Source organism: Haemaphysalis longicornis, unplaced genomic scaffold (genome assembly GCF_048455015.1).
Source record: "Haemaphysalis longicornis isolate Haplotype H1 unplaced genomic scaffold, Haemaphysalis longicornis Haplotype H1 scaffold_2, whole genome shotgun sequence".
Lineage (NCBI taxonomy): Eukaryota > Metazoa > Arthropoda > Arachnida > Ixodida > Ixodidae > Haemaphysalis > Haemaphysalis longicornis.
This window is the reverse complement of record NW_027526295.1, coordinates 45,292,396-45,319,996: the sequence shown is the minus strand read 5'-3', so window position 1 is coordinate 45,319,996 and position 27,601 is coordinate 45,292,396. Positions and strand designations below refer to the sequence as shown.

The 27,601-nt window shown below is 50.2% G+C and overlaps 1 protein-coding gene across 1 annotated transcript in view; it reads right to left on the bottom strand.

Moving 5' to 3' along the window:
• LOC144167937 (alkaline phosphatase, tissue-nonspecific isozyme-like) overlaps positions 1-19,515 on the bottom strand; it is a 30,223-nt gene extending 10,708 nt beyond the window's left edge. Inside the window, exons 1-3 of the mRNA XM_077697059.1 lie at positions 19,185-19,515; positions 12,321-12,554; positions 6,155-6,353 (exon numbers count right to left, since the gene is read on the bottom strand). Coding sequence (XP_077553185.1) covers positions 6,155-6,353; positions 12,321-12,554; positions 19,185-19,409 — 658 coding nt within the window. The 5' untranslated portion in view covers positions 19,410-19,515. The remainder of the gene's footprint in view (positions 1-6,154; positions 6,354-12,320; positions 12,555-19,184) is intronic.
• Positions 19,516-27,601: the final 8,086 nt, after the last annotated feature.

The following is a 27,601-nucleotide window of genomic DNA, read 5'->3' as shown; positions in this document are numbered from 1 at the left end:
CAGTCGGGCGTAGTGCCAAGCCTAACCCCACCACTGACGTTCGGATTGCCCCAGAACAAGATGGAACCTTCTGGAATTGCCCTGACAAGGGGATACGACCCGGCGCCGATGGAATACAGCTACGTGGACGCCACACAGCAGCGCCCGCCGACACAAAACCATGGCGCCGCCGAGGAAGACCCGGAATGGAGCACACAGCTCCGCCGACGACAAGCCGCACTCAAGTCTTGCCAATCGAAGAAACAAACGGAACCCGTGCAAACACAGGTGGGTGAAAAACCGAAATCTCCTAGAATGCCCAGTCTGCGCAACTTTGCGTACAAGATTGTCATCAAGCCGAAGACCACGATAAGCCTCAGAAGCTCTGAAAGGGAAATCGTGAGAAGCATTAGGGAAGCCCTAAGCGCACCACTACGTGAAGGGCCACTAATAAGAATACATGAACAACAGAATATAATCATCGCATGTACCTGTAACGAAGAGGACGCAGCCGAACTCTCGAAAATACAACTCATCCGCCTAGCTGGAAAGGAGGTACAAGTCGCCGCATACCCCACGCTACCGACCGACGTGTGCAGGGGAATTATCCACGGCGTCAGTCCCGAGGCTAGCAACGGCGAGATTGAAAGAGAAATTCAAGCTCCGGGATTCCACATCTTAGGCGCCAGGAGACTGGGAAAAACTAATTCCGCCATGATCGTCTTCGCCGGGAACAAGGTCCCGTACACAGTGACATACGAATGGCTAGAAAAGAGATGCTACATCTACAGGAAAACCCGCCCTGCGTGCCTCAATTGTGGGGAACCGGGTCACAGGGCAGATGTATGCCCAAAACCAAAAGGTTATGCCTGCGTCATTTGTGGGCGGCCCAATCCCACGGAGGAACACCCATGTACTCCCGTATGTGCGCTATGCAAGGGGTCCCATCAAACCTACGCAAAGGAATGCCCACTCAAATTCTTCCGCCCAGACAAGCCATCGAAGATTGCGGACGGGGAACACAAGAGCGAAAAGAATGGCGAAGGAAGAAGCCAATCGAGGGGAAGGCAACAGGTGCGGTTGAGGACTTCCACATCGACGTCAACGACGCGCGGACGCTCATCATCACGTGGCCGCTCTACATCCCGCCGCCGGCAATCCGCCCGGAAAGCAAGGAACACAAGCTCCAACCGGGAAGGTCACGCCTGGAGCGACAAACCATGGAGCCACCCTCCAGCCAGGCAAACCAGCGCAACGAAGCAGACGTCCTCGGGCCGCCTGCTGCCAGGGGTGGAACAGACTTCGAGTAAGGTGAGCTGTGCAGATTGGCCTCCCCTTCCCACACACGCACAACACACTCAACAAAATGACGAGTTGCAGGCACTCCGAAAAGAGAACCATACTCTTAAGGCACGCTTAGCAGTCATGGAAGCACGCATTGAGGAACTCACAAAGAACACTCAGCAGCACGGTATGATTGAGACCAACATGAACTCTTCCCCCCTGCAAGCGCAGCCACAGCAACATGGGCAAGTGCAACCACACCCGCCACCTTCTCTGGGAGACATCTACCAGCAAATAATACAAGAGTTTCGAGCCTTCCGAGAGCAAACACAAGCTCAGCTCCAGAAGGCACAGGAAAAATTCACAGAAATGGGAGAACAAATTGCAGGAAACAGAAGATACATCCAAACGGCCATCACCGCGACACGCAGAGAAATGCAGGAGAGGAAAAAAAGACGCAAGGAGCCAAGATCTATGCAAGGAGACTGGTATTCTGATACAGACTCCATATGCCACACCCCTCTAAGTTAAGCGTATGGCAGTGGAACTGCCGGGGCTACGGGCGTAAACAATCTGCCCTAAGCCTCTTTATCTCTCAACAAGACAGACCCCCGGCAGCCATTCTCCTACAAGAACTCTATGTGACGCCTATCAAGTTAAAGGATTACATAACGTACCAACAAGACCAGTACACGGCCACACTAGTACACAAACACTACACGGCCATTTTGCCAGACCCGTTGGACGTGGACACCTCACATTGTCATGTGACCATCCTTCCAATCAAAAGAGGTGCAGCCGGAATACACATCCTTAACGTGTACAGCCCTCCTAAAGACCGTAATCCGAAACTGGCTCAAGTCATCAGAGGCTTCTTGGGGCGAGCTAAGAGGGAACCGGTCATTATAGGGGGCGACTTCAACGCCCCGCATCCCTCATGGGGATACCCTAGTACTACCCCCAAAGGGAGGAAATTGGAAGAGGCGACCAACCAGGAGGGCCAGACTCTCCTGACAGACATTGAATTTCCCACCAGGATGGGCAATAGTGTAAGTAGAGATACATGCCCAGACCTAACAATGGTAAGAAACGTCAGAAGCCCAAACTGGAAAAACCTGGACCAACATCTAGGCAGCGATCACTATATCTTGATGACCGAATTCGATAGTATTAGATGCAAAAGAAAAATTGGAGAAGCCAGAATTACTGAATGGGACAAATGGAGAGAAAGTAGAGGTAATAAGGCGATCTCTATACGAAGCATCGAGGAATGGACGAGAAATGTAGTTGAAGAGATCACGTCATACACTAAAATCGTAAATACTACGGAGGATACCCCGGCTGTAGATTCCCGTCTCCTGCACATATGGGATGCTAGAAGAGCCCTCACAAGGCGGTGGAAACGTCAGAAACATAATAAGAAGTTGAAGAGGAGGATAGAAGCGCTCAATCGAGAAGCGGAGAGCTACGCCATCAGCCTAACAAAACAAAACTGGAATGCACTGTGCGATCAAATTCGAGGGAAATTAAGCGTGTCAAAAACTTGGAAACTGTTAAGGGCCTTGATAGACCCGAACGGGACGAGGGCGGCCTCGCAAGAACGCCTAAACAAACTTATACATCTAACAGAAGGGTCAGATGAAGAGGTTATAAAGCGCTTAGCAGACAAATACCTCTGTACCGATCCCCCAGAAGATCAGCCCGAATACGCAGGTGAACCGAACGAGGAACTAGACAGACCGATAACCACTGAAGAATTTAGAGCGGAACTAACACTCATGAAAAAAACAGCAGCTCCTGGACCAGACTCTATTACAGCTCGACAACTATTCAACCTGGACGACGACACGATCGCCCAACTCGTGGAACACTTCAATCTGGAACATTGGGATCGCGGAATCACACCACCAGGCTGGAAGAAAGCTGAAATCAGATTTATCCCGAAAACCAACAAGGCACTAAAACTAGAAAACCTGAGACCAATATCGCTTACCTCATGTCTAGGGAAGGTATTCGAAAGAGTAATAAACACGAGGCTCACTAAATTTATTGAGAAGAACTCGCTATTGCCAAACACAAAATTCGGATTTCGACCACACATGTCCACCCAAGATATACTGCTATGGTTGTACAAGGATCTTCTGGAGAAGCCAACCAGGGCCCAGACTAGGTGCATCCTAGCTCTCGACTTAACGGGAGCGTTTGATAATGTGCTTCACAGCAGTATACTCAAGGGATTAACGGACATTGGATGCGGGCAGAAGACTTACCGGTACATCAGAAGCTTTCTCACAACGCGACAAGCTACTATATCCCTGGGGAACATCAAATCGGAGCCGATAACCCTTGGTTCCAGGGGTACTCCGCAAGGAGCGGTTCTCTCGCCCCTTCTCTTCAACTTGGCGATGAGAGACCTCCCCACTGCACTCGACAGCATTCCCGGGATTCGTCACGCGATATATGCAGACGATATCACGGTATGGTGCAGAACAGGGAGCGACGCAGAAGCGGAGGAGAGCTTGCAGAGGGCCGCCGATGTAGTTGATGCCTATGCTAAAAGCAGGGGTCTGCAATGCGCTCCGGAGAAGTCTGCTCTACTGATCTTGAAGAACCCCAGAAGAGGACCGAGCGATAACATAGAAGTTCACATCAATGGCGAGCTGGTCCCTCGACCCAACTGTATCAAAATACTGGGACAACACATTCCACAAGGCATGGGAAATGGGGCTACACTAAAAAAACTCGGGGCAGCAACAGAACAAGTCCTCAGGATGATAAGAAGAATTAGGAATAAACGCCACGGACTTGGTGAACGGGAGGCTACACGGCTAGTACAAGCTTTTATTGTATCGCGTATCATCTACGGGACGGCGTACCTCCGACTCACCAAGGGCGAGGTAGAAAAACTAAACATTCAAATTATGAAAGCATACAAGACAGCCCTGGGGATTCCAAACTCGACATCTACCATCAGACTTCTGGAGCTCGGGGTTCATAACACGGTGGAGGAACTGTAGGAAGCTCAGAAGATAGCCCAAATTAAGCGGTTAAACCAAACATCCAATGGAAAGTGGCTATTGGAGCAGTTACGTATCACCACGCCCGGCGGGAATCCAGAGCCGCTAGAAGATCTTGCTCCAGACATGAGAGCCAAAATTACCATCAGTCGAATACCTAGGAATATGCATCCCATACATAACGCCGAGAGAAAGAGAGCCAGGGCCGAGTACCTGGGGCGACTATGGGACAGCAACCAGAACACTTTATACGTGGACGCCGCCGGACCTCAAAAGGACAAGATGGTAGCAGCAGTTACGACGCCGGATGGAAGAGTTGTAAATTCGGCTATCGTAAAGACAAAAATCGCCGCCCAGGAGGAAGAAGCAGCCATCGCCCTAGCTATCGCTTACAACCCCAGGGCAATAATTTTAACTGACTCGCAAGAGGCCTGCAGAAACTTTATAGAGGGCAATGTCTTCAAAATCACCCACCAAATTCTTCGTAAACGCCCACCGGAAAATGTGCTCATCATATGGACGCCAGGACACACGGGGCACAAGGGGAATGAGGCCGCAGATGCCACAGCCCGAGGTCTTCTTATCCCGGCCCCCTTGTACCAAGCCCCTTCCTTAGACATGGTGAGCGTTACCTTCAGCGAATATTTGAGCATATTGAGACTGAACAGAAGAACATTTCCACCACCGGACAAAAGCCTCAGTAATGAAGAAGAGCACATTCTCAGGAGATTGCAGACACATTACCCACACTGGCTAGATTACACTGCTGGTACCCCACGTTATATTCACCTTTTTGCCCGCACTGCCGGGAGAGGGCGGACGCGTACCACACAGTGTGGGCATGCCAGTACATACCAACAGTACACCCACTCACAAACACGTCAAGGGAGCAGTGGGAGGCCACCCTGCGCAGCGATGACCCTGCCTGCCAGCGATGGCTGGTAGAGAGAGCCATAGCGGCGATGGAGGCCAGTGGAATCCCGGAATTGGGATAGCCACCTTCTTTCCTCCCTCTTTTTTCTTTTCTTTGGAATAAAGATGTTTTCAATCAATCAATCAATCGCTGATCACGCGATCACTTCCTGAGACGCAGCAGATATGCGCCTTGACCGAGAGGACCGGCGTTCGCGCTGCGCACAAATTTCGCATTATTTCGCACAAATTTCACTAATCGTCCGTAATTTTTTAGGGGCGAAGCTCCTAAAGCCATGGGTCTGTCCATCCCGTGTGTCTTGTGGTACGTGACCGCCGCATGCTTTCGGAGATGTCGCAAAGCGGGCCGCGTTGCACGCGCAAGAACCGGCTGCAACCGGCAGCGCAAACTCGGCACCGGGAGCGCGAGCTTTTCTGTGTTTGCCAACGGAGGCGCGAGCGCACGTGCACTGCGAGGGGGAGATCACGCAAGAGATCACGCCACGAACGCAGGCAGTCGTTCTCGGAGATCGAACGAGACGCAAGGACCTTTGCTCGTTTCCTCTCGTCTTGTTCGGGCACAAGTTCGCCCTAAATAAAAGTTCTTTCTTTACCGTTGTGTCTCATCCTACGTGACAAATTGTGGTGGTTGTGCGGGGTAGTCCTCGATGGCGCAGGGTCTTTCACCAGGTCTGGGCCTGGGAGCATTGACTCCGAAAATAAAAGTTGATTTGTACAATGTACGCACACAGTCTTACGTCTTTCTTAATGATGTAATGGGCGAACTTTCACGGGAGAGTTACGGTTACCGATGATCTCCCCCTCTCGAGCTTCGCCCCACTTATCATCATTCATTCCGTGGATATGGCGTGATTTTTTTTGATGTGCCGTCTTCGAATATACAATAGTTCACAGCTACTGCTGCAGTGAAGAACGTCGTTCGGAATTTCAAGTAGGCTTACCAAGAAGAAAGTCCGTTTTATCAGCCTCAACGGTCCTTAGGTCTTGGCGTGTCCAGATGTAAGTGGCATTTCCAAGCTTCGCCTTGGGGTCCCTCAAAGCCTTGATCAAATCATAGCCGTCCAGCCGCCTTCCCGGTTTCATTTCCTCGTCTGTCATGCTCTTGTCTCGAAACATTTCACGTCCACCTCCTAATATTACCTGCGGATATAAAAGTACAAGAGTACCGAATTAAAAATCAGCTTAGGCGCTGTCTTAGGCGCTGTCTTAGGCACTGTCTTCTATGCCTATGGTTTTAGTGCGCCAATTATACAGAATATAATCGCTCATTTAACAATGGCAATTCATTGATGAAGAAAACTGATAAGCCGCGTGACAACCCCCAGATAAACATTTTGCGCGTTTGCTCTGAAATGCTGCAATGCACTCAAGCAGTGTTGTACACGTTCCTTTGAAATAGGAAGGAAAGCTCGTTCCTCGTTCCTTTCCAATTTGGGAACGAGTTCCCGTTACAAGTACCTTTAATGCGAAAGGAACGCGTTCAAGTTCCACCTCGAAAACTGTAACGCGTCATTAAATTAACGTTACAATTAGGATTTTAAATTACAATATAGTGTCGGATAATCCTGGGGCGAAACATAAGTGAGAAAGTTAATACTCACTTCGAACTATGTATATTAAACCAATATTAACACCGCCGGCAGCAGATTATCTTTACATAAAAATAGTAAAAAGAAACGCTACTAGGCGAATTTTTTCAGGGAGCACCGGACAAACTCCAGATGGGTCTGGGAAATTTCAGTGCAGGAAAATTTCGGTGTACGGACATTTCTGTATACGGACATATCGGTGTACGGCCGTTTCGGTGAACGGACATTTCGGTGTACGGACATTTCGGTGCGCAAACTTTTCGGCGACCAAATTATCCTGTTCTTAGCTGTTTGCGACAGCCGTTATATTTATATTTCCCCTTAACGTGGGTAATAGACAACAATCTGGAGCAGTGAATTTATTTTTTGATGGATGCCATATTTTATCTCTGCCAGGTATTTTTAGAAATTCTACATTTATATATTTTTGTTTAATACCTCTTCCTGGGGACACCTGTTATGCAGGCGATTGAATTCTTTAGCACATGTTTTTTTAGATGCGAAGCAGCTTATGGTGGCGCCTGTTCCCTCCGCCGTTATGTGGGCGCCGTTGTGCGGCGTCCACAACCCCACAGCGCATGCCTGGACAAGCACCTCTGATGATGATTTTCGATTCCCGGCCGCGGCGGCCGCTTTTCTGATGGAGGCGAAAAGCAAAAATGCCCGTGAGTACGAGATTTCGGCGCACGATAAAGATCCCCAGGTGGTCAAAATTAATCCGGAGCCCTCCACTACGGCGCGCCTCATCGCCTGCGTTGCGTCGGCGCGTTAAACCCCACAATCAATCAATCAATCAATCTGATGATGATTGTGGCAGAATGCCCTTAGGAATCGGCCAACCAAAAAATCCGTCACGAGATAGCCCCGTGTTCAACCACCGGCGTCATCTTCCCGTAGCGGAAGGCCACGTCCTCCCGCACCTCCTCCCGCAACGCCGCGATGAGTGCCACGGGCAACGCCGCCGGTGACGCCACCTGCAACGCTAGCGTCAAAGCCAGTGTCCGCGCCGCGGACCGCGCCGCAGAGAAGAGGGCACAACAAGAAAAACAAGAAGAAGGAGCAGTACTTCCTCCTGCCGTGATAGTCCACCCGGAACACGAAGACGCCGACCTCATCTCGAGCCAAGTCTTGGTGCGCCTGATCAAACACGGGAGTCCGTGCGTGGCCGTGCACAAGTGCCAGGACATCATGGACAGGGAAGAATACAACTTGATGAGGATGACAAATGCCGAACACCATGAGCTACTGCACGAGATCATCCACCGGCAGACGACGCCATCAGCACCTCCGTTGCGAGTCTTCTTCACCGTACCATCCAGTTGCGGCAAGACGTTCATCCTCCGGCTTGCCATGGACCTCTACAACCGGTACAGCAAAACCGGCAACAACACCGCCTACAACGCGTTCGTCATCTGCTCGAGCACCGGAAAGGCGGCTGTGGCAGTGGGCGGAACCACGGTGCACGCGGTTTTCAAGCTGTCTCAGAAGACCACCGGCCCCAACAAGGACGGAGGCCTCAGCGCCAGCTAGTTGAACACCTTCCGCGTGGCCTTCCGCAACGTGAAATGCGTGATCATAGACGAGGTGAGCAGGATGTCTGCGGAACAAAACCTGCAGCGTCTCGCACCGTTGGGTGAAGTGAAAGCAAAGCTCTTTGGTAACACTTAAAGTATTAGGGTTCTTCACATGAATGTTAAAATAAAAAAAGGTTGAATGGATCGAAATAACAACGTTAATTTTTACAATCTACTACAGAAAATTGGGTTTTACGCGGCAATTCTCCGCCAGGGTTTAGCGTTCGTTTCCATGCACGGCGGCGCAAGAACAAGTCTCGAACGTAAAATTATATCAAGTCACAAAATTACAATCGTAAAGCTAAAATGTTCAAAAAATGTCTGGGACATCCCGTGACTCAAAATGTCCGGGCCAGGGCGTCCTGCACCAACATGTCCGTGCACAGAAATGACCGCGCCGAAACGTACTGCACCGAAATGTCCGACACCGAAATGTCCGCATCGCATCTTAGACAATCTTTACCCGCCAGGGAACAATTCTATCGGCCACACGCGCATCCTGGCCTCCCCAGACAAACGATGAAAGGTGAAAAGCATTCACCCGGCTACACTATTCACCCGTCGAACGCCGCCTAAGTTCAATCAGCATCAAACAAGCATAAGCTGCGGCCTGCTGCGTGGTTATTCTTCTGCCTTTGACATTCGAGGAAGCACGTACGACTGAAGGGCGGGGAAATTGACCAGCCTATAGGAAGAGAAACGCAGTAGTGACTTTTGGATTTTTGTACTCCAGCCTTGGCATCAAAAACAGCCAAATCCTAGCTATGTAACGGCGGGCACGCCGTTCCTGCCGTTCCTTTATAAACCTAACGAGTTACCGTTACAGTTAAACCGGCCCTTCTAGAAACGGTGGCGTTCCTCCGTTCCTCAAAAAAAATTCCCGCGCCTTCCCGCGAGGGGAACACGAGTAAATGCAGAGCATTGGGGCCTCAGTACTGATTGAAGGCAGTGTTGCTTCCATCGCTTCTTCCGTGATGCTGGAGTAGCAGGCACGAGTAAACGTGGGCACGAGCGTCAACCAACGAAGGAAGGAGCAACGCAGTGACTGAAACACGAGCGACCGCTAGCCGCTATATTTGCAGCGCGCGCAGTAGAGGGAGAGCAGTACGGGGGGGAGAGCGCGCATGCGCAAGCAGCGCGCGCCCTTTCACTCTCCACCGCGCTGCTATCCCGCACCTGTTACGCCGAGACCGCGACGGAGCGAACGGGCTGACTACGACGCATGCGCGCGCCAGCTGCTGTTGAGAGAGAGGAGGGAAAGAGAGGCGCACCTGCTGCGGACGCGAAACTGTTGACACCGTCCGACGCAGGAACAGGCGAGGCTAAGAAATGCTCTGCATGGGACTAGTACCAGTAACGCCGTTCCTTGTAACGCTATTCCGTACATCACGGAACATAGACAGGCGGACCAAGGTGTCCAAACGAGACCAAGGTGTCCAAACCCTAGACCAAGGTGTCCAAACGAGTGTGTTTGAATGTGGGGATGTTGCAGGGTGAACCTTTTCGTAAATCTGCTCCAGGAAGTGCGTCACGCAGTCGTAGCAGCATGTTCCCAGACCCGCCGATAGAGGGCGCAGTGTTCTCGCAAAGCCGGGTTCCTCTCCCTCCCGCTAGGGGAGGGAGAGGAGATGGAGCATCCCGCCACTGACGTTTGGCTGTTGATTTCTTTGAGCGAACCATTTTATTTGCACTGCAACGGCGCCGCCGTTCTGGGGCAACCGCCCAGAGCTCTTCTGTTTCAGTAGATTTCAATCAGAGTGCGTTGGCTAAAACTGGGCATATTGTTTTAAGCAAACCTATCAGAAGAGTCGACGCTCTCAGCTAGGCTACGAGATTATAATACCCAGCCTTTTACTAATTAGCCAGAAATGTAGGACACTGTTGTGGTCATAACCGTACTAGCATTGTCCTCCGGCTTTTTCAGTGGCAGTTAAACGTTAAACACTCTCCAGCATTTCCAACTAGTCAAGAGCTATGAGGAGACAGGTGCACTGCTCCTTGCGACCAAACGTGGTCGCTGTTGGTTCAAGGAAACAGTTGGTACAGGGGCTGCGGCGCGTGCGCAGTGTCGGGACGGGACCACGTGACCCCACTGTGCTGCATTTTCATGACTTACTTCTACCATTACCATGACTTACCTCTCCCTCCCCTTTGCAAGGCACTCCCTGGATGGCACCTAGGCGACATTACGTCTATACGTCTCCGTAACGGAGTCTTTTTCCGTTAAACGGAGCTACGCATGGAAGCAACACAGCATGTCGTAACTAATCCATGAAGGGCTTTGCTGTTTTATAGATTTCCAATAAAGAATGGCGTGTCGAATGAACGAGGTGCTAAGCAATATGTGGGTCCCATTCTATAAAGAAGCCACTATGGGCTTCCGGATCCCCCCGGTGCACGTAGGTGTCCATGATTTACCTTTAGCCATTGAAGAGTATACGGCATGAGTTATAACTAGGAGGTTAACCGTCCCTCTGTGGTGCACGATACTGCAAACAGCCACATTTTAGGAAAGCTTCGTTTTTGTTGATAAATGTTGAAGAGTAGGAATTTAGACCTTTAATAGTGGAGTTCAATTGGTGTGCTTTCGCGAAACATATCCGCATTAAATGACTTAATTCTTTTGGTTCGAAGTTTAAAGCATTCAATATGCTGACGGGAGCTTGTGACTTAAAAGCACTGCATTTGACGGACGCGTGTCGAAAGCATCCCCTCAAAGGTATCTAGTCACATTTGGCGGTTATTAGCCCCACCTTTGTCTCACTCGAGACGCATCATTCACGCGCACACATCCCGACAATGGTTGGAATAGAATTCGTGGCAGCAAGGGCGCTGTTGAAACGAGCACACGGTAAGAACACGGGACGAAGCGCTATGCCTTATTTTACTGCTGAGTCTTCGTTCTCGGAAAGCAATTTTCCGGCAACGAGTTGTTATCCACATCAACAACCGGCCGTTATTCGGTGTGCAGTTATTCTCCCCACCTCTCGTGAGACATCAAGGCTGCCTAATCTGTTTACAAAATTAATATGGGTGGCTTTGTGATCAAAATCCCTCTGACGAAATGATATGCATCCTTTAAAAACATTATTAACTAAGTTTGTAGATCCACACCTTTATTTTTAAACAGCCTGTCTATTCATTTCCTCAATATATAACTGCATTCATTTACAGTTAGTTTAATGTTACAGACAATGTTGCATACAGCAAGTTCAATGTTATTGAAGTACACGGCGATTTTCTTCGGTGCATTCCTAATAGAAACGCTATCCCAGATATTGCTTATATTACAAGCATTGTTCGCGACGTTGCAGTGCCATTTAAAAGAAAAATTAAAGCCGTTCAACTTAATGTCAAAGATTTCGGAAGTGCAGAGCAGTGATTCGCCATAATGGGATGTGGCGCTGTTATCCGCTCACTATTACCATCCATCACGATCTTCACCGGCCTGTCTCATTAGGGAGGCGTTTGCATGGCAGGGGCGCCAGTCGACTATCGTCCTTCGCCGACATTTGCAACGAAGGAGCAGATAGGAGGCCATTATTTGTGCTTGCTCTTTCAGCCGCACATGCCGCCGTTGCACTGCCACATTTCTTCGCTTACTACCGTAAAAACATAGCCAACGAGCGTTACTAAATATATCAACGCCGGCGCTGGCGCTTAATTACGTTTATGTTGCTTGAAATCTACCTACAGTTTTCTTTGCGCTAGACAACGGGCTTTGCGTTATGACAAGAGCCAGGGGTTCACGAGTTTCGAACGCTTATGACTGTATAAACCATTTGGCTTGCGAAGCCTCTGTGGGACGCAGCGACTACAGCCACTAGGTGTGGCTCTACGTGGGTCCAGCGAGTGAACGACGACGATAAGGCGAGCGCCTAAAGTGCTCTGTCCTTAAAAACTACGCAAATCACTTGGAGACAGGCTCGCTCCCATGCTAGTACCTTAAAGTCGGAGCCGGGCTGTCTGTGAACGAGCTGGTACGCGATGTCTTCAGCGTCGCAGGTGCCGGGCACGCTGCTTTCCCAGTCGCGTAGACCCGCGTGTGCGTAGCTGGCTGCGGGAGTTGCGTCCGTCAGCTTCGACGTGGTCACGACGCCCGTCCACATTCCGGCATCCTGCGCCCACAGCATGATGCTGGTCAGGTGGGTGCTCGAGTCGTTGTGGCAGCTGCCCCTCTGGAGAAAGAGTATAGAACAACAAAAGGTGCAAGGATGATGGCACCGCCCTAGCAGCTGTCCAGTCAGTTGGTGAAGCTCTGTCTGCGGTACGTTTACCAACCACGAGCATCGCTTCCATTTAACAACGAAGTGGACCTAGATGTTTCGACATATCACAAGCTACACGCAGCAACGCCGAAGGAAGCGTGCTGCCCATTCCAAAAGCATCCTGCCTAGCTCGTACAGTTACGGACAAATGAAACAAGAGTACGAGATTATTAAGCAAAACACAAATAACGCGATTTCTTTCTGTATAAGTGAACTTGTCATTAGGCTTTATTACAGTTACAAAGACTGAAAATGTGCCTTTCCGCATGTACTACTATATAGCGAGCCATCATTTTTTCTTGACTAGCAATATATCTTTGATTTTGCGTGTTCTGGTTTATATGTCACTGTTGTGATTTAATTTTTTTATGACTGTACATGTATTTGTGCATACGAAGCCGAGCGCATGCTGACCTTTTATAGACACGCGGAAAACCTTGTACGGATCAACACTGTGGGCACCATTCGCTATTTCAATTCAGGCGCTATTCAGATGCCTTCCAATTGAATTTCTTTTTTGGCAACACCTATTGTCATCTGCGGATTTTGACCCCTCATAGTGGAACCTGCGTTGCGCGTCCTGAGAGCTGTGGTGCGTGGAATATAGGAGACGCGTGGCGTCTCTCCAAAGTACCTTTGCTTTATAACATCGACCAGCGTTACAAATTAAAATAGGTAATAATTTCATTAGGTTACATGTTGAAAAGGCCATGGAGCTGCTCTATGAAGTGAGAACTAGGGCCAAAGGCGCTGCACAAATGGCAATAGGACCCACATGGACGGGCATCAGACTTGCAACTGGTATATTGAGAATAAACTCCCCTAACATAATACCTTTGTTCTTTCCTGGCGCGAGCGCATATTTTTTCAATACCCTCTCACGTACCAAAAGGAAATGAGCAGCACTAAACGACCGCACACGTTTTCCTGTCCACTCACAAAAGCTCCTTCTTTGTCTGTGATCACTGATTACCACGGGAGTTCACTGACGCATTTTTTTCCGTGTTGATGTATGAATGCTCCGATAATCTCTCGCTCCTCCTTCGTCGCACCACGCCGCACTATGGACACAGTGGTGCAACGGCATTGGCGCACATGTCCTGCCAAGTGACAGACCAAAAATGAAGGCAGGTAACACCATGCTACGAATCCAGCATTTTATTTTTATTTTCGCGTTCTCCCTTGCGTAACCACCGCAACTGTAGACGCAAATTTGTGGTGTCTTGGCCAGTTTTTTACAAGTGCCAAGTTATTCTGCAAATGTTGTCGAAAGACGTTATCCCTCTACCGCCCTGCAACATAACTTTCCCCTTTCCTCCCACCACCTCTGCTCTACCAACTTCCCCTCTCTCTCTGTCATGCTAAATTTGTCAATTCAATTTTTTCGCTTTTTTAACGATCCTGAAAATTGTGTTTGGAAACCCGCGTTCTTTTACGTATGTTTCGTTTGAGGGGCGAAGACCATTAAGGGCTCGGCCGGTCGGCATCTCCTGACGTCGTCACCGCTTCATGTAGTCACGGTTCTAATGCACCGGGACAGACGTTTTCCAACGCCTCGCGCTACAACGTAACGCGCACTAAGACAACACACCGGGACACTCGTTTTCCAATGCCTCGCGCTAGAACGTTTTGTTAACATACAGGAATAATCAGTATTTAACGGCATTAACAACAGAAGTTTGGTAAATTCCGTCTAAATTGGTTTCAAACGCCTGGTTTTCTCCTGTACAGTATACTACTTGGCATGCTGCTGCGTTTAACACCAACCAACTTACGGCCAGTCTGTCTCTCATTTCATTACTTAAATCCGGTTAAAAGCAACAGAGGGCGCCACCGCCTCAGCAAGCTCGCGATTGCGACTCCCACCGGCGCTTCTTCGGCGCCCAATCAGCACGCGCCGTGGGGCAGGAGAGAGACTTACCATCAGCGAATACACTTATACACTGCATTTTTCGCCCATGCCCAGGTTTCACATTGCCAGAGATTGCCCTTTTTTTTTTTTTTTCCTGTTTCCCAGTCTTCGATGCTCCTCCATGGTGGTTTGACGACATGCGGCTCCTGCGGCGTTGCTCGCCGAAGTAACTAAAAGTACGTTTGCTTGTAAGGCCATTTTCTGTGCCCGCTAATGTGCTTTCATCGCTAGTTTGCATGCTGCCATATGAAGCATGGCTTTGCGTTCGCATCGAGCACACGCAAGCTTTTCTTCGAATTTACGGAATGGGTAGCAACATGGACGGAATTTTGGAGATTTCTTCATAACCGTTACACGTATTTGAAAACGTAAGGGAAACAACAAACTGGCAGTCGAATTCCGCATGATCCGGCTGTGCAGCCTAGCTATTCTCACGAGTGGCATGGACGTGACGCGGCCAATTACACGCCGAAGTAGCCTCGTCGTGACATCAAAAGTGCTTGTTCTTGCATGGATCTTGTCGGAACCCACGGGTGCTGGGACACCCAAATCAGCTGTATAAAGACCGTAAAGACGGCCATAACACGCGGTATTCAACTAACTGTGCTTTAGACTGCGCACATTTTTAGTCCTGCTTGGAGCAGCTAGAACCGTCATCTTTTGTTTTTGTGTTTTCTTTTGTATCGCTCTTCTTCAATAACACTTTACAGCATAGCTGTCTGTTGCTAGGATAGTGAATTTTATTGCGTTGGGGTGGAAAAACGCAGTTTCGGAAACCCAGCTCATAAAGCCCAACGTTGCACCGACGAAAAGGCTTACATTGCTTTGAAAAATCACTCCCGCGCTGTGCATTTGTGGTTAGAAGTAACGCCGAATTGAGGTATCTTGGTGTGCGCTTGGTTTATGTGAGCTGGCTCTCCCACATTGTGTTATGCAAAGTGAAGTCTATTCAAAAGCGGAATGGGGTGCCAAGGAGTCCCTGTAAGTGTGACGTGAATGTAATAATCGACGGCGTGGCGATGCCTATGCGGCGTTCGACGATGGCGCACGCGAGACCACACATAATCGATGGGCGGGAACCGCCTGTCGTGAGTCAGTGGACGCTGTACAGCGCCTTCGCCGCCGAGGTGCCAACGTGGAACAGTTTGAGGGTGCATACGCCAGGTTTCTCTGTCGTTTTCCGGCTCGAGGTGCATCGTGTATTGCAGACTGCGGTGCACTAATGACTTAACCGCGTACATGAGAGTCCAACACCCCGTTAACGGGCTAAGCACACGCAGCTTCGCTGGACAACCACCTTTCGAGAGTGGAATGGCTGGTGAATTTTTGGAGCCACACACTTAAGCGCCCGCTCCTCTGGTTTCATGTCGTCCGCCACCGTCGTCCTCCTTGTAATTGAGAGAACGAAGAGGACACCGAAGATAGAGCGAGCAAATAGCAAATGAGGAGAGTATGGCGAAAATGTGAGGGGGAGCGCTGTATATCGGGGGTGCCCCGCGAGACATGCTCCGCGGCGGCGACGCGCTACGAGATCCCGCCAGAGTTGTGTGCGCCGTCGTGCCTTCGCCGATGACGCGACCACTTCCTGAAACAAAGGAAGTGCTCCCCGAGCAGAGGTGCCGCCAACGCCAGAATCCAGAGGCGCGCGCCGCAGAAAGAGCAGCTAAGCGCCGTCGCCGAGACGACTCCGCACATCGTGCGGCGCTACAATTTTGTATTAGGAAACATAGTAGCTGCCAGCCAAATGTTTACCAGGTTGTTTTACAGCGGAGGTGTTTTATTGACTGCCGCAACAATAAATCTCAAGGGTACTCATGTTTAAACAGTGGGCTGGTACGTTCGCTTCTTCTGATATTTTGCCTCTATGCTTGCGGTTCCCAATCGGCCGAATAATGTGGACATATATGAACCATGGCCGCACTTCGCGCGGAGTGAAAGAAGCGGCTCAGCTTTACGATTCCGGATTGAACATTGTTTATTAAAGTGACATACGGACAGACCAAAATTTTTGTAATCAGGTAACCCGAAAAGGACTACTGTCTATAAGATATGAGGTGAGCCTATATCTAAACGGGCGCTGGCGATTGGCGTGCTATTCCAATGCTGAGAGATTTCCAGCTTCCCCATGCAACCTTGGCGGATATGCAGGCATTGTAGAAACTTTATAGGGGTCATCATTGCTGCACCGATTAGATATATTATCATCATCGGTGCCTCTCATCACGTGGGAGCAGCTCTCGCTCGAGCTGCTTTGTCTTTCTTCATTCTCCATCTTGTAAATAGAAGCACCATCGTATCGCCGGGACGTCGCGGCTGTTGGTATCTCCTTATTTTACATTTTTGGTGCCGATAAACCCGGAAAGAAGGCCCAGTGTGATTCGGATTCATCCGAACTTTGGCCTACGAGAAGGAGGACCCCTCGAAGCCGACGACGGGCCGTTTGATGGACATACCGACGATGGTGCTACCCATGGCCGACCGACGCGATGGGCATACAAGACGACGAGACATCCTACCCTTTGAGGATTTTCTTCGATGGGTCTAGAAAGCGATTCTGCAGAAGGTGAGGGGAGTGCCGCAGCGCATCGCGCAATGAAAAACGAACTACCTTTGATGCACGAACAGGGTGTTTTTCAATGTAAGATGAGCCTCCACGAACCGAAGAATGAAAGAGAAAAACGGCGGTTAATCGCAGGAGAACTGTGTCGAAACGCAAAAGCGATATTAGACTCGTCCGTAACGATCACTGATGTTGGCGGTGTGTTGACAAGCTTTCTGAGTCAGCTGCGGAAAAATGAAGTTGAATTGAGGTTGTTGAATAAGGAGATCGAACCACTTATTGATATCGAAGATTTGGACTAAGAATTTACCACCAACATTGACTATGAAGACGAAATCACGCATATTATGACCCGATTGTACTGCCGATTGAAAGGAAATGTGCCACCAAAGACAAGTGCCTAATTATGGAGACCTTGCATTCATCCAAAAACTTCAATGAGTTTTTTACAATGACTGAACAGTGCTACGACCCATGCGATTTGGAGACACCCGCGGAACATGCCTTATTACCAGAAAGCTCACCTCAGTCAGATTTCCCATCGCAAACAGGACTTGAGAATTTGACATCTTCATTGTCTGCACTAGACCTTGAAACTCAAGGCGCCTTACTCGCGCGAGCATTGAAAGAGTCGGCCGAGATGTCCACGAACAAGACCGGCGGCAGGTCATCGAACCTCATGACGCTAGAAGAATCTCCGTATGGCGAATATATCAAGGGGGAGACCATGGATTTGGAAACTGGAGAGCTTCAAGGGCAAGATACGTCAAAAAGGAAAACCGATGCACGACGCTGGAGAGCGGGATGAGTACGTTTTTGTAAGGTATGCGAGAAAGATGGCCGCGGCAGGTATTCGGCAATCCCTTCTAAAGAAAACGATACACTGCAGAAAACATCTGAACAACAAGGCACGTTACAACGAAAATCGTATCACTAATGTCCAGAACTCCAGAGAGAAGCGGAAGCCTCCAAGGCACTATTTTGAGATCGCAGCGAACGAACCTGAACTTACATCAGGGTACAAGACCATCGAAGACGGCTTTCGAATTTTGACCTGGCTACGTGGACTGCATCGACAGACTTGGCGTGTGCTCAGAAGACGGCCACAGTGACTGTTTCGCCGTTTGATTGCCACACAGACACTGAATCAAACTGGAATGAACATAAGAACTCAACGGAGACAGACTGACAAGAGTTTCCTTAGGGCCGAGGAAGATGTAGAAACTTCATAGGGGTCATCATTGCTGCACCGATGAGATATATTATCATCATCGGTGCCTCTCATCACGCGGAAGCAGCTCTCGCTCGAGCTGCTTCGTCTTTCTTCATTCGCTATCTTGTAAATTGAAGCACCATCGTATCGCCTGGACGTCGCGGCTATTAGTCTCTCCTTATGTTACAGGCATCATTATGATTCATGACATGAAAAGAAGGTATTCTTATTTAACAAAATTGCAAAGTAGGTGTAAAAGCTCTTATATGACCAGCGCAACGTCTATTTTCAATTCAGTTTTTCTTTTATCGGTATCATTTACTTGCTTATGTATGTTCTGCATCAAAGTTGCCAAGCGTTTTCATTCGAAAGAATGAAGCTGACATGTAACACAATTTTGAAGCACTGTTAACTAATCACAATAATTTCAGCTCCATGCCGTGATGTCACTGCAGTGTTTTGCCGCGTATGCACTTGCGTTGACTAGAATTCAGTTGCGTCAAGCTACGTTAGAATTGATACGACGAGACATACTCTGGTTGCTCAAGATGGCCTTCGAACAGAAGTCATCAGTGGGTTTAATGAACCGCGAGAGAACGTTTACGTGACTCCTCCCTACCGGTGACTCGTAACAAACGTGCAGCAGTGTTGGTAACTGCGCTATCCAAGAAATGTATGGAATCAGAACATGCTGCAAAGCTGGTTCCGTACAAGAACTTTTATAAAACGTATCTAACCATATTACATTTAAAGCTTCTTGGCCCAGCCTCTTCTTGCAAGTGATCACTGCTTCGTACTTCGTGTCAGTATTTCACGGTACAATGTATGTACGAGAAGAAATATAGAAGCAACAACCTTCACTCGGGAGTCGACACCGAGAGTTGCGACATTGGCCTTGACTCCGCAGAGGAAGGCAGTCGCTGTGTTTGCGGAGTCCGAGGTCTGCGCGTCCAGGCCGTATGTCTTGGACACCGACACGTGCGGAAAGGTCTCCCAGGAGAGCTGCTCTTCCTCCCCGCTAGACTGGTGGAGCCGTTGGCCCTTGTAGATGCGCGCCGCGGTCACCGTGGGGACGCCCATACCATCGCCCACGAAGAGCACCACGTTTCGGGCACGACGCGTGTTGAGCGGCCGTTGGAGTCGCTCGTTGATCCCGTCAGCCGCCAGCTTGTGCCAGTAGTTGCTGTCCGCTGCAAAATAGCGGTCCGCTTTGGTCCCCTATCAGGCATTGAGCGCGAAAGCTTCCTATTCCATCTTAGTACTTCAAGGCCTTGTGAAAAATGTGCAGCTGTTCGATTCGAATCTGCAAAAAACGAAGTCAGTCACGATCACTGAAAGGTGGTACGACTACAGCAGGAGTGCTTGCCGAACGGCTATGCGATTAGCCGTCGGAATCGAAGGAAGATATTTTACGCTGTAATACTAGAAGTCTCAGCGCTAAAACAAAAAAAAACAAGGTCACCTGAAGTTTTGTAATATATGTTCTAAACGCGGTTTTCCGGGGTTCTTTTTCTTGAACAATTGTCACAGATATTTTACTCGGGTAACATTGGTACCTTCAGCAGCTTGAGTTATCTATGAGAAATCTAACGTAGTTTTTATTACTGAATATGCACTCTCCAGACCTCCAAATTTTCTATTAGTCCAGTTTCACTTTCTCGTTGTATGTGATAAGTTAAACTTTTTTTTTTCACTTCGTTTGTCGCCACCCTGAAGTTTTTGTATTCCCGGAGTCCGCACACTTCCTTTCTTTTTAGTCACAAAGAATCAATAATTTAACTTATTATTTTACAAAACAATTTTTTATTTGTTCTGCTACGTAGCCCACGAGCGGCAGCGCGCTCAACAGACGTCCCTATTTCTATCTTAACCCTCTGAAGATGTTCACCGCCTGTGTTAACTGTGATTACCGCTCGTCGGCTTCAGAATACTTCGCCGCGATTTTCTATCTACACTATCATAAATAACTTTATTGTCCAGAAATTCTGCCCTTATGGCAGGACTTCTACACCCCACCCTCCATGTGGAAAGTTTTATTCGCTGTACTAGCACTAACATATTATCTTCCAGGCGCTCTGTGCCATGCTTAACTGCTGTATGCTGTACTGGGTATTTCCCCTTCATTTGTGGATGCTTCAGTTTTTTTTTTTGCTCCTTAGCAAACCCACTCATCGCATACTCTGATTAGTTATCTCCGAGCGATTCGCTAAAAAACTTCCTTGCCAAAAGAAAACCTTGTCAAGGAGGATGAAGTTTTGGCACCGGCGGACACGTACGAGAAAAGCGCTATTAAGCAAGAGTGCGAAACACTTTACACATCTAGATAAAACGGCTGCCAAATGCGGTTTCCGCAATGCCTTTCCCAAGGCAACAAGCACGAATAAAAATAAATCGCGCTTGGTCGAAATTACACGGGGTAATATTGTCACGAAGACAAGGACGAAGCAGTTGTCTTGAATGAGAAATACGTTTATTGGAGCGAACTTGTGCTCCCCTAACAACTCAAAAGAATACAGAGGCGGCGAAGCAGCGGTCAACAAAGTGACTTGCACAGGCGAGTGTCGTCGAATCGAATGCCCCGGCGTCCGCACTGCAGGCTTTTTATCTTTCGGCGCGCGTGGTTCTCGAAACGTCGCTTCGCATCGAGAACATAGTAGATCCAAGAAGATTATTCTGGGCTGTTCACGTTAGATCGGAATGCTCTCCCTATCACAACAGATAACACATGCGGCACAGAAAGAAAGAATGGAACACGCGCTTCCCTTGGCGCAGAGATAACGCAGACCGGCGCAGCCGGGCGGTAAAAGCAAAACACAAATAAACAAACCCAATGTATGGTTCGCGGCATTACCCCCCCTCTAAGAGTGCATCGACCCGATGCTAACATAAGCGACAGTCCGAACAAATGAAAAAGTTCGTCATCGTCCGTAGAAAGGTTTTAGGCGAACCACGTGGACGACTTCAGGCCGCCTGCGTTGTCGTGATGTGCCGGAGTCACCATCAGGGATCACTTCGTAGGTAAGTTGGCCAACACGTTGTAGAATCTGGTAGGGTCCGAAATAGCGTCGCAGGAGCTTCTCACTGAGTCCGCGTCGTCGGATGGGAGTCCAAACCCACACACGATCCCCTGGTTGGTACTCGGCGTCTCGGCGTCGGAGGTTGTAGCGGCCCGCATCCACCAGCTGCTGGTCCGTTATACGAACTCGAGCGAGCTGGCGGGCCTCCTCCGCACGTTGAAGATATCCGTGGACGTCGGCGTTGAGGTCGTCGTCTTCTACGTGCGGAAGCATGGCGTCGAGCATCGTAGTCGGCCTTCTACCGTAGACAAGCTCGAACGGCGTCAGCTGCGTCGTCCCCTGGATAGCCGTGTTGTACGCAAAGGTGACATACGGGAGCACTTCGTCCCAAGTCTTATGTTCAACGTCAACGTACATTGACAGCATATCTGCGATTGTCTTGTTCAGACGTTCTGTTAGTCCGTTCGTTTGGGGGTGGTACGCCGTCGTTCTTCGGTGATCCGTGTTGCTGTAGCGTAATACTCCTTGCATCAGCTCCGCAGTAAATGCCGTTCCGCGGTCTGTGATTAGGACTTCCGGGGCTCCATGTCGCAGCACAACTTGGCTTATAAAGAACTTTGCCACTTCTTGTGCAGTCCCCCTCGGAAGAGCGGCGGTCTCTGCGTAGCGCGTCATGTAGTCTGTCGCTACGACAATCCACTTGTTCTGTGATCGTGACGTAGGGAACGGGCCTAAAAGGTCCATTCCAATCTGTTGAAATGGTCTCGATGGGACGGCGATCGGTTGTAGAAGTCCGGCGGGTCTTGTCGGCGGCGTTTTTCGTCGCTGGCAGTCACGGCAGCTCCGGACGTAGTGGGTGACGTCAGAGGTAAGGCCGGGCCAGTAGTACCTCGCCTTGATTTTTCCAATAGTGCGGGCTGTGCCGAGATGTCCGGAAGACGGGTCGTCGTGGCACGCTTCCAAAATTTCGTCACGAAGGTCCGCGGGGATGACGAGAAGGTAATTCGCTCTTGTTCCGGGGCTGAAATTCTTCTTCACGAGGACGGAGTTTCTCAGGCTGAATGCTGGTAAGCTGCGTTTGAAGGTCCTAGGAACGGCAACGTTGCATCCCTCGAGGTACTCGATTATGACGCGTAAGTCGGGGTCGGCACGCTCCTGGGCGGCTAGGTCGCTCTCCGTCACGATCCCGAAGAACGCGCTGTTTTCATCAGAGTCTTGTGGTGGTGGGTCGACGGGGGCGCGGGACAGGCAGTCGGCGTCGGAGTGTTTCCTGTCGGATTTATAAACGACTGTAACGTCGAACTCCTGCAGGCACAAGCTCCACCGCCCAAGACGGCCAGAGGGGTCCTTCAAATTGGCGAGCCAACACAGCGCATGGTGGTCTGTTACAACCTTGAATGGCCTTCCATACACGTATGCGCGAAATTTTGAAATCGCCCATATAATAGCCAGGCACTCTTTCTCAGAGGCAGAATAGTTTTTCTCCTCCTTCGACAGACCACGGCTGGCATAGGCGATTACCCTTTCGCAGCCGCTTTGCTTTTGGACAAGGACGGCACCCAAGCCTATATCACTGGCGTCCGTGTGCATTTCCGTTTCGGCATTTTCGTCGAAATGAGCGAGCACGGGCGGGCTTTGCAGGCGTTTTTGCAGCTCGCAGAATGCTTTTTCTTGGTCGTTTTCCCAGCTGAAAGGGGTGCTGTCTTTCGTCAAGCGCGTGAGTGGCTCTGCAATGCGTGCGAAGTATGCCACGAAGCGCCGGTAGTATGCGCACATGCAGCCCGAGAAATCTTCGCACGCCCTTCTTGTCTTTCGGCCTAGGGAAGTTCGCGATAGCTGAAGTTTTTGCCGGGTCAGGTAGGACTCCCGCGGCGTTGACGACGTGGCCCAAGAACTTGAGTTCCTCGTATGCGAAACGGCACTTTTCAGGCTTCAGCGTCAACCCCGACGTAAGAATGGCCTCGAGTACAGACTCCAACCTTGCAAGGTGTTCGTCGAAAGTCCGGGCGAATACCACTACGTCGTCGAAGTATACGAGGCAGGTGTGCCACTTAAGGCCAGCTAGCACAGTGTCCATGACTCTTTGAAACGTCGCTGGTGCTGTGCACAGCCCAAACGGCATCACCTTGAACTCGTATAGGCCGTCTGGGGTTATAAATGCAGTCTTCTCTCGATCTCTCTCGTCCACTTCAATTTGCCAGTAGCCGGTCTTCAGGTCCATCGATGAGAAGTACTTCGCGTGGCAGAGGTGGTCGAGGGCGTCGTCGATTCGGGGGAGGGGGTACACGTCCTTTTTCGTGATTTTGTTCAGTCGCCGGTAGTCAACACAAAACCTTAATGTGCCGTCTTTTTTCTTTACGAGTACGACGGGCGCAGCCCAGGGGCTTTTCGATGGCTGTATAATGTCGTCGCTGAGCATGTCGTCGACTTGAGTCCGGATGGCTTCCCGTTCGTGTGAAGAGACGCGGTACGGTGACTGTCGGGTAGGTCGGGCTCCATCTTCGGTTATTATTCGGTGCTTCGCTAGAGGGGTCTGACGTAGTTTTGCGCTCGACGAAAAACATTCGCTATAGCGACGCAGCATAGCCAATAATTTGTTCCGTTGTTCTTGCGGTAGCGCCGGATTCACGTCGAAGGGCTGCGGGAGCTTGAAGGTTTCTACGGGGGTGCGTTCAAAGTCGGCGACCGCGATCACGTCACTTGCTTCTTGCGTTTCTTCGAGGAATGCAATTGCCGCGCCCTTGTTTAAATGCTGGTACTCCTCGGTGAAATTAGTATCCAAAATGTGGGATTGGTGTTCCTTGAAGCGCGCAATGCCTCTTGCGACAGACACACCGCGGTCGAGAAGCAACCTTTGGTCACTCTCCACGATAGCGTCAACGTCAGGAGCAGCACCTTCACAGTAGACGGTGATCATCAAACTTGCGCGAGGTGGCAGGGTGACATGATCATCGGCTATCCTTACAGCTGCACGGTGTTCGGGGTTCGGTTCCGGCGTCATGGAGTGATCGAAGGAAAAAGTTATCGACTTGGTCTGCAGATCAATTATTGCGCCGTTGTCTGTCAAAAAGTCCATTCCGAGAATTACGTCGCGGGAGCAGTTAGGCATGATGACGAACGCGGCAGGGTACGTCGTGCCGTCTATGGTGACGCGTGATGTGCACGCTCCACTTGGCGTCGCGAGGTGGCCTCCTGCTGTGCGTATGGGCGGACCGTCCCATCTGGTCATAACTTTCTTCAGTTTAGACGCAAATGGTCCGCTCATTACCGAATAGTCAGCTCCCGTGTCTACGAGGGCGACTACGTCAAAGCCGTCGATGGACACCTTGACATCAGATGCAGTCTTCCTCGAGTTCCGGGTTCGTCGGGGCGTCGTATCTCTGCTTGTACGTGTTGACGGTCGGGCACTGTGCATCGTCGTTGTCGTCGTCGTCTTCTCAACGGACGTCTCGGTCAGGTCGGGTACGCGTCGCGCCGTGTAGCTATCGTCGTGTTCAGGAGTCTCGTCAGTGCTGGGTCGTATCGTCGGGATGAGGGCATGTCGTGAATCACTGTCTTCGGTGCGTCCTTGCGTCGTTGGAGGGTTTCCAGTATTTCGCCGTAGAGCAACTTCACCTCCAGAAGTTGGTGCTTTTAGTTTCCCCCGCGTGGGCTGGGGGACCTTCCACGTGCGAAATCAGCATTGCTACGGTGGTTAGGCGACTGGTATGGGTAGGGCGATGGCGATCGGTGTGAGCGGGCTGGTCCTCGGTTGGTGTTGGACAGGTATTTGTCGATCTCAGTAGGGCGCTGGCCGGGTCGGGGGCGTGGGGCGTCGACGGAGAAACCACGCAGTCCGAGTCTCCTGTACGGGCAGCGACGATAGATGTGATCGGCCTCCCCGCAATGGTAGCACAGCGGACGATGATCTGGCGTTCGCCAAACGTCAGTCTTCCTCGGCGTCTGGGTTTGGGCTGTGTACGGCGGTACGGTCGACGGCGGCGAGAGTGGGGACGGCGGCGAGAGTGGACGGCGGTACCGTGGAGCTTCTTGTAGACGGGTTGGAGCAGGGTGGGGTCGACGAACAGCCCCAGAATAGGTCATCGCCTGTGGCTCGCGGGGTGCCTCGGATGGCATAGAAGTGCCCAAAGCGTGTTCAACCTCTTCGCGGATGACGTCAGTCAGGGAAGCCACTTGAGGTTGTGGCGTCGTCGGAAAAAGCTTCCGAAGCTCCTCCCTGACCACTGCTCGGATGATCTCACGCAGTGTGTCGGAGCTTGTAGCCCCGGCACCGATCGTCTCAGAAACCATCACGTTGACCGGGCGATCGTACTGCCTCGTTCGAGCGTCCAGCGTCTTCTCCATCGCGGCCGCCTCAGACGCGAATTCGGCCACCGTCTTGGGAGGATTGCGGACAAGGCAAGCAAAAAGCTCCTGCTTTACCCCTCGCATGAGAAACCTTAGTTTCTTTTCTTCTGTCATCTCCGGATCCGCACGTCGAAACAACCTCTTCATCTCCTCAACAAAGATCACTACCCCTTCGTTGGGGTGCTGCGTTCGAGTTTCGAGTAAAAGCGCTGCGCGTTCTTTTCTGACCACGGTAGTGAAGGTCTTAGTGAACTCGCTTTTGAAATGAGCCCAGTTTGTCAAGGAGCTCTCGTGGTTCTCGAACCAAGTGCGAGCCGAATCTTCCAAGTAAAAGAAAACGTGCCGGAACGTTTCTGCGTCGTCCCACCTGTTGAATTTCCGGACGCGCTCCAGTTTTTCCAACCATTCTTCTGGGTCTTCTGCGGGGGCTCCTCGGAATGATGGCGGTTCCCGTGGCTGCTGCAAAACGACAGGAGGATTGGCTTGGTTAAGCATGGTGCTGGTTGCGACGTCTTACGTCTTTCTTCTTCGTCTTCTCCGGTAGTAGACCGAACTCGGGTGTTAAATCTTGCACGCGGAGGCTGGCTCTTGTTGGACTGGCTTGGCGGCTTCCAGAGGTTGTAGTGGGCATGAAGGGTGCGTACCCCGCACCTCCACCAGATGTCACGAAGACAAGGACGAAGCAGTTGTCTTGAATGAGAAATACGTTTATTGGAGCGAACTTGTGCTCCCCTAACAACTCAAAAGAATACAGAGGCGGCGAAGCAGCGGTCAACAAAGTGACTTGCACAGGCGAGTGTCGTTGAATCGAATGACGCGGCGTCCACACTGCAGGCTTTTTATCTTTCGGCGCGCGTGGTTCTCGAAACGTCGATTCGCATCGAGAACATAGTAGATCCAAGAAGATTATTCTGGGCTGTTCACGTTAGATCGGAATGCTCTCCCTATCACAACAGATAACACATGCGGCACAGAAAGAAAGAATGGAACACGCGCTTCCCTTGGCGCAGAGATAACGCAGACCGGCGCAGCCGGGCGGTAAAAGCAAAACACAAATAAACAAACCCAATGTATGGTTCGCGGCAATATTAGCATAAAACAACTACTTGATTTCAAAGTTTACCAGAAAGTGTATGGCGACTTGGCATTTTGATTTTATGTATTTTCACTTGACAGATTGATTTTCTTTCGGGCCATACGCGCGCCATTCCCAGCATTTTTGTAAAGCTGTGACTTCAGTGCCGTCTGGCCTGCAGTAAAGTGATGTGCCGTCCCATTATCTTGCGTAACGACGCGTCTGGCACTATTTCGCATTACCAAAAGTTTTTAGACGAAAACGCAAGACTTTTTTGAAGGTACAGACAACGCTTTTTTCTGGAGTGCATGTCTTGTAGGCCATATAGAAGCCAGCGTCTTATATACTGGGGTAACAGCAAGGAATTCCTAAATAAACAGGTTGAAATAATTTTAATTTTGCGCCAGAAGTCCCGAAGCATGAAAGATGGCGACACGCAGTGTCGAAACTGGACACTACGTTACGTATCCTAATAACTCCGTCGATTTCAACGCGTCATTGAAAAACCTTATGAAGGAATAGGAAAGGTTGCACGTTATTGTTGTTTTATCCGGGAACAAATTTTTAATACCCCTTTGAATCTCAAGTGCAGTTAAAAGTATGTGGCCACAAGGCTCACTGCCACAGTTTCCAACATCCCTTTTGGCGGGGGACGTATGGCTGATATATCTAAAAATTCCGATTTAAAAGTTCTAGGGCGCTCTCAGCGAAACCGTCTCAGATTGAGGCGTTTTAAGTGATGCCCTTTCATTTTGGGCAAAGAAAATGTAATCCACGAAAATTGGTTGTCTGTCCCTTTAACGTGACCGCACCCAACGTAACTTGATTATCCC